The sequence below is a fragment of the Panthera uncia genome (assembly GCF_023721935.1).
Source record: "Panthera uncia isolate 11264 chromosome A1 unlocalized genomic scaffold, Puncia_PCG_1.0 HiC_scaffold_17, whole genome shotgun sequence".
In the NCBI taxonomy this organism is placed as follows: Eukaryota; Metazoa; Chordata; class Mammalia; order Carnivora; family Felidae; genus Panthera; species Panthera uncia.
The window spans coordinates 51650949-51658546 of NW_026057577.1; the positions used below are offsets into that span (position 1 = coordinate 51650949).

The 7598-nt window shown below is 39.8% G+C and overlaps 1 protein-coding gene across 1 annotated transcript in view; it reads left to right on the forward strand.

Moving 5' to 3' along the window:
- MCCC2 (methylcrotonyl-CoA carboxylase subunit 2) overlaps positions 1-4142 on the forward strand; it is a 71985-nt gene extending 67843 nt beyond the window's left edge. The window contains exon 17 of the mRNA XM_049649586.1: positions 1836-4142. Coding sequence (XP_049505543.1) covers positions 1836-1953 — 118 coding nt within the window. The 3' untranslated portion in view covers positions 1954-4142. The remainder of the gene's footprint in view (positions 1-1835) is intronic.
- Positions 4143-7598: the final 3456 nt, after the last annotated feature.

Genomic DNA, 7598 nt, shown 5'->3' on the forward strand with positions numbered 1-7598 from the left:
TTTTAGGATTGCTTGTTCTAGCTTCGAGAAGAATGCTGGTGCAATTTTGATTGGGATTGCATTGAATGTGTAGATAGCTTTGGGTAGTATTGACATTTTGACAATATTTATTCTTCCAACCCATGAGCACAGAATGTTTTTCCATTTCTTTATATCTTCTTCAATTTCCTGCATAAGCTTTCTATAGTTTTCAGCATACAGATCTTTTACATCTTTGGTTAGGTTTATTCCTATTGGTGCAAGGTTATTCCTTGCACCAATTGCAGTTGGTGCAATTGGCTCACATACAGTTTCTTGTTTGTTTTTGTTTCTACATCAGATTTTGAGTGAAATGCACAAGGACAGTTGAAATATTAAACTTTGAAAAATAACGTATCTCGTGTGAGCCATTCACTTGTTTTTCAGCCCTGGCTAAGTCATCTCTTGAGAAAGACTGAATCGTTTATTGTTTTCATACTTACATTAGTATTATTATTTTAATAGGCTGTATTCAGGGCAGGGGAGCAAATGGCCCAGATGTATTTATCTCTGGAAACAAATATCAAAAAACACTAAGGTGTTTTTTTGTTGTTGTTGTTAATTCATAGATGCTTAGGCCTTTCTGTTAAAACATTTGGTGGCATGGAGTCAGCAGTTTTCTTTACAAGATGAAAGGATTTTCAAGCCAGTTCATGGCACCTTCCTTGGATTTCATGAATCTCAGCCTACCAGTAAACTTGTGCGGTCTGTTTTGGCTCTACCATGGTTGGCTCTGTCTTTTCAGAGACCTCTTTCATTATCTGCTACCGCGGATAATGACGTTCTGTGTTTCTCTCAGTCCTTCATTGTTACGTGTGCAGCATGCCAGTTTCTTCTGCTCAGTTCTTTTTATAATCAGAACTTCTTCAGGCATTTGATTAGGGCCTTTTACCTGGAGCACTCTTGTTAATGACCATCACGAAGCAGGCCTGGCTTCACTGTGCTTGCTGCGTTATTCTGCTGTTGGCGTCAGAAGGGGGTGTAATCAACTGACCTGGTTACACATGACAGGAGTGGCCTCTTCTTACTGGCTGTTGCTACTTCAGGGTCCCCATTATGAATGTTTTATGAGCAAAGATTTGATTCATGGTCTGTCGATCTAAGTATGGTTTAATAATTGATGCTATTGTCTAGATACTGAAAGCAGTTTGTTTAAAGAAAGCCAAACAGCCACCTACTAATGACCTTTAAAAAACAGTATTTCTCATTCATCTTTTTTGTAAAACTGAGGTTGTCAGTGAAAAGCAGATTTGTACTTTAGAGTTTCTTTTGAAAGCAGCTTAAAGCTATTACTTACTTTCCTATTGTAGCAAAAGACAAAGAACTTACATTGAAGATACTTTAATAAAATAGTGAAGTCTATTCAGTCATTTTTGTAGTTTCTTAAAAGTTTGGGAATTTGGGGGAGTACACCTTTTCCAGTAGAGACTTTGGTTTGAGATCATTACCTGGGTTCATGTGTCTCTCCATATTAATAACAGGAACACATCAACTTGTATATTTATGTGGGCAGAAGAACAGGAAACATTTTCCTGAAATAAGTAAAAGTATTTGAAAATCAAGGATTATTTTGTGGTTTCTGGAAGCAGTTCCCAAAACCATAGCTCACTCTGACATTCTTTGAGGGCCTGGGATCAAAGTCCTGTCATTTTTCTTTGGGAAGAATGTAATTTCAGTTGTGAGAATGTAGTACCCAGAAACTCATTGGTAGATCCCCATGGTACCTGAAGAAAAACCTCAGCATTTCTGGGCATAAATTATATAAATGGTAGTTTGGTGGTAGATTCCTAATAACTTTTGCTTTGTTCTTTTATCAGGCTGTGGGATGATGGGATTATTGATCCCATGGACACCAGACTGGTCCTGGGTCTCAGTATTAGTGCAGCCCTCAATGCACCAATCCAGAAGACTGACTTCAGCATCTTGAGGATGTAACTGGAGTGTGAAGCATCTTCCATTGAATATGTACCAAAATTGACATACCAGTAGCCTTAAAATTTTAGACTTTTCCAACATGTGGCTATTATGGTAAAATTGTTTTCTTAACACAGTGCATCGTACTTTTCTACAGTAAACAAAAATCAGTGAAGATATTTATTTGATAAACTTCAATTCCTTGTCTATTTTCTTTGAGAAACTTTTCTGTGACTCAGCTTTACCACCCATAAACTGAAGAGAATAACTTAAGTTATCCTTTCTAACCCACAAGTAGCATGAAAGTCCCATAACCTATACACTGCAGGTATGTTTGAGATTATTAATAGTCATTTTTCCTCTGAAATGATTGTTTTGCTGATTACACATGATGATATTTTAACACACACAATTTTTAAAAGCATCAATTACTTGTCTTTTTAGCCACTACTCCTTCCCTTAATAGTCACACTTATTGTCTGCATTTGGGGCTCTCTTTTCTACCCATTCTCTCTCCATCCTTCTCCTCATTGCCTTCCCCTGCCAATACCCTCTTCAAGGTTTACCTCCATGTTGCTGAAACCAGTGGGTTCTTTTCTGACTTTATCTGACTGAATTCTCTGAAGCATTCAGTGCACTTGAACACTTCCTCCCCGCAGTGCTGGCCTTAGCTTCTAGATCGAAACTTTAGGTTTTCTGCCAACCTCTTTGGCCCTTCTTGTTCTGTCTCCCTTGCCCTGCCCCTGTTCCTCTAGTGATTTCTCTCCTACTCCCTTTACTATTTGTCCTGATTTTTCATTAGCAAAACATGAAAGTATCCCCTTGTTCTTTTTTTAAAAATTGTGGTAAAATACACAGAACATAAAATGTATCGTTTTAACCACTTTTAGGTGTACAGTTCTGTGGCCTTAAGTCCATTCACATGGTTGTGCTACCATCACCACCATCCATCTCCAGAACTTTTCATCATTCCAAACAGAACTCTGTTATTAAATAGTAACTCCCCATGCCCTCGCTCCCCTCCTCTGGCACTCTGCTCATTCTTTTTTTTTTTTTTTTTTTTTTTTTTTAGTTTTTTAATGTTTTTATTTATTTTTGAGAGACAGCGCTCGAGTAGGGGGGGTGCAGAGAGAGAGGGAGACAGAATCCGAAGCAGGCTTCAGACTCTGAGCTGTCAGCACAGAGCCTGAAGTGGGGCTCGAACTCACGAACTGTGAGATCATGACCTGAGCCGAAGTCGGACGCTCAACCAACTGAGTCACCCAGGCCCCCCTGCTCATTCTTAAATGTGTATGTTACTCATGGTTAGGTTTATTCTCTCTTGGTCATATCAGCCCTTCTTATGGCTTCAGAAGCCATCTAAACTCAGATGATTCCTGTGTCGACATTGTTCTCCCTGAGCTCTAGACCTGTGTATCTTAGGGGTCTACTGGATGTCTGCACTGGTGGTCTTTTAGGAACCTCAGATTCAGGCATCAGGGTCAATTGATTTTGCCTCCTCACTATCTCTTAAATTCCCCATTATCTTTGTCTTTCACTTCCAAAGGCCTTAGAAGTGGTCTACCTGCTTCTAGTCTTAGCTAGTCTTGCGTCTGCATCCCTGTGAGGTAGGATGACCATTCTAAGTGCACACCTGGTCATGCTGCTCCCTTGCTTCAGTGTCTCACGGGTTCCCTGTAGAAGTACTAGACCCCTCATGCCCTCCATGATCGTGACCATCACATCCCCTCTTCTGTCTCATCTCCTTGACTCTTCCCCACACTCGGTGCTCCATCTGTTCTAGACTTCTAGCTCCTTGAACCTACACAGTCCTTCCCACTTTAGGATCCACCACCTAATGTTCCCTCTGCCTGTACTTTCTCTGAAGCACTTACCTTTTGTCTCCGTGACTTCTCTGGGCTGGGTTAGACACTATCTCTTGATGCTCTTGAAAAGCACCAACCATTTTCTCTGTCTTACGTATTTATGAGAAATGTAAATATTTCTTTAATATTGCCTTCCTGCTAGACTGTAAGCTCCCTGAGAGCAAGGATCTCCTGTTTAGCCTACATCTCCATTCCCTAGCACTTGGAGATGCTCACGTGTTTATTGAATGGTTGAAAAATCCAAATTTTAATTGATGTTCTCAGGCCACATTAAAATTAAGTGACTGATTAAATGATATAATACAACTATCAAATGGTTTCCTAATAAAATTAATATTTCAAGCATTGTGCGTGATGTTCATTTTAGGCAGCATTTGTGTATCAGAAGTCAATTTAATTTTTTGAGATGTGTACAGATAAATGTGTAAAGATAAGTGTTGGACTTACTTAAATAAATTTGCACTTTAAATAAAGATAAGTAGGTTGCATTTTTGGGGCACCGGGTGGCTCAGTCAGTTGAGTGTTCGACTTCGCTCAGGTCATGATCTCTTAGTTCATGAGTTCGAGCCCCACATCGGGCTCTGTGCTGATAGCTCAGAGCCTAGAGCCTGCCTCCAACTCTGTGTCTCCCTCTCTCTCTGCTCCTCCACCCCTCATGCTTTGTCTCTTTCTCTCTCTCAAAAACAAACATTAAAAGAATAAAAAAGGAAGTAGGTTGCATTTTCAGAAGGATGTTGGAGGAGGTCCCTGAGAGGATGTGACTGACTGCTGGTTCACCTGCTAACCAGACCTGGCAGCGGGAGGCTCCACAACCCCTCCCCTTTCCTTGGAACATTCGTCCCTGCGTACTGTTCCTGTAGTGGCCGCCCTTTCAAGAACACAGCCTTGAGAGACAGGTGTTGAAAGCATCTGAACCCAATTAAGGCCTCTTTATAAACAAGGCTTCTTTACAACGTCTCCGCACGTTGGTGTGGAGACGCCCTGGTATTGTGACGGGTGCTGACCACCCCCAGAGCACATCCCCTCACCTACCAACGTGGCTTGGCCCACTTCTCTCATCCCTCGGCCTCCCTCTTCTGGGGCTGATTTTCGAACCAAGAAAGAAACACGGTAAGTATTTTAAAATAGTGAATTATATTTTCAGTTAAAAGTTATGTCCGTGTCAGAAAACAAATTTTTTCTTAATCGAGAATAGGTAATGTTTCTTTGCTAGGAACCATCAACAAGTCAAAGATTGATGGTCTTTTTAGGAGTGTTTTGGCCTCTAAAAAAAATCACAGTCATCACTCACACCATGCTTAAGATAATTTATATTGCATAGTTTATCCAGTAAAAACAACAGTTTTACCAAAACAAGCAGCAGTTTTTGTCTGCCCCTTCCCAGCTTTACGGAGACGCAGTTGACATATAACATGTAAGTTTAAGGTGTACAGCATGATGATTTAATACATGTGAATTGTGAAATGATTACCACAGTGTGATTACTTCTTAACATGTTCATCTCACATAACTTTTTTCGTAGGGAGAATGTTTTTCTACACTTCTAAATAAGAGCAGCTAGGATAACATGAATAATTTAGAATTTTAAGAAATATACAGCTAATTAATCTCTAAATTAGCCCTCTGTGTACTTAAAGAATAAAAGAGACAAAAGTATTTTTCAGTTTTCAAGGAAAAATTTAAATTAGAATTTGTCAAACTTTTTTTTGCACTGCCAGAAGGCATTGTTGAATGTTGTAGTGAAAAAAATGTATCTTTTTGGGGAGGGGTCACCTAGTCCTTGTTAATTCTGAAATGTGTTCGTTGGTGTTCTGGAAGGATGATTGTTTACTGTTCTGGCCAAAGCCAGTTCTTACAAATCCTTTAATTATTGGTTCTGAAATTCAGTATTTAGAAAAACAGCAGGAACATGATAATCATGGCCTCTGGGTATTTCTAACAGTTCTCTATAAATGTTAGAAATTAAGTACAATCACTAATAATGATGGTTTTTATTGTTTTGACAAAAAGTCGACCACAAAACACTGAAAATAATTTTTTTATATTTAATGTGCCTCAAATTCTCTTGCATCTGAAATCAGAATGTTAAGGATCAAGTTGCTTTTGGAGCTAAATGAAAATTCTCTCCACTTTCGACCTGTCTAGGCAAATGTACATTCCAAGTGATGTTTGCAATCAAGCTAATTGATGATCTACTCTGGGACGCTTGAGAGGAAACAGGCCCAGATACTAATCACCACACTGACATATAGGTGTGAGCAGATGGGGGACCTGTGGTTGCTCTCTCTGTAGTTCATTATCATGGAATGAGTACTGATGCTACCTGTCAGGTTTGGTACTTATTACAAGCCACTGTTCCAGATACCCACTGTGTAACTTTTTGGTGGCTGAAAACAATACAAGTTCATTCTGTTAGAGTTGTAGGGGTCAGAAGTTTAAAATCTAGGGGGCGCCTGAGTGACTCAGTCGGTTTAGTGTCTGACTTCGGCTCAGGTCATGATCTCAGAGCTGTGGGTTTGAGCCCGGTGTCGGCCTCTGTGCTGACAGCTCAGAACCTGGAGCCTGACTCGGATTCTGTCTTCCTCTCCCTCTGCCCCTCCCTCGCTCTCTCTCTCTGTCTCTCAAAAATAAATAAACGTTAAAAAAAAAAAAGTTTAAAATCCAGATGGACGCAGGGCTGCATTTCACTCTGCAGGCTTTGAGGGGAAAATCCATTTCCTTGCTTTTTTCAGCTTCTAAAGGCTGCCTGCCTGCTTTGTAAACTTTTATTTATTTATTTAAAATAACTTTAATTTTTCTAATGTTTATATATTTGAGAGACAGCGAGTGGAGGAGGGGCAGATAGAGAGGGAGACCCAGAATCCAAATCAGTCTCCAAGCTCGCTCTGAGCTGCCAGCACAGAGTCCAACATGGGGCTCAAACTCACGAACTGTGAGATCATGACCTGAGCCAAAGTTGGACCCTTAACTGACTGAGCCACCCAGGCACTCCTGCTTTGTAACGTTTTTATTTTTATTTTTTTAATGTTTACTTATCTTTGAGAGAGAGAGAGAGGGAGACACAGAATCTGAAGCAGGCTCCAGTCTCCAAGCTGTCAGCACAGAGCCTGATGTGGGACTTGAACTCAGAAACCGTGAGGTCATGACCTGAGCTGAGCAGTTTTGCTTTCTGTAGCACCCAGCATTTCAGTGTGTCTAGTGGCTTTTTCTTTCACAAAAGTGACCCAAATCACAGGTTTGTGGTACTCCTTATGTTAAGGAAGAGAAGTGTCTGAGGGAGAACAGAGTCTTAGAAGATCGTGATTTAACAGAGAACTGACTGAAGAGAAAACGATCAGAACTACTTGTCAGAAGTAAGCTGTAGAAATTTAATGTGTAATTCAGCAAGTGTTGATTGTACTAAGTGAACAGGTAACAGTTTGGGAATAGTTGGGCTAATATCAAGAAGTTTCTGTAGGAAACGTATTTTACATTTTTCGATAGCTCTATCGTACTCTTATGTTGTAGGATACTTGAAAATAACATTTGTTTTAAAATTATTTGTAATTTAAAATCCAGTACCGTTTTTTGTAGAAAATTTAGGGACAGTAAGGAAAGTGAAAATTCTCTAATTTCACCACCCAGAGATAGCTGCTGTTATTACTGATTTCTTGTAGACTGTACTATTCTTTTTTTCTTTTTTCTTTTTAAAAAAAATTTTTTTTTTAACATTTATTTATTTTTGAGACAGAGAGAGACAGAGCATGAACGGGGGAGGGTCAGAGAGAGAGGGAGACACAGAATCTGAAACAGGCTCCAGGC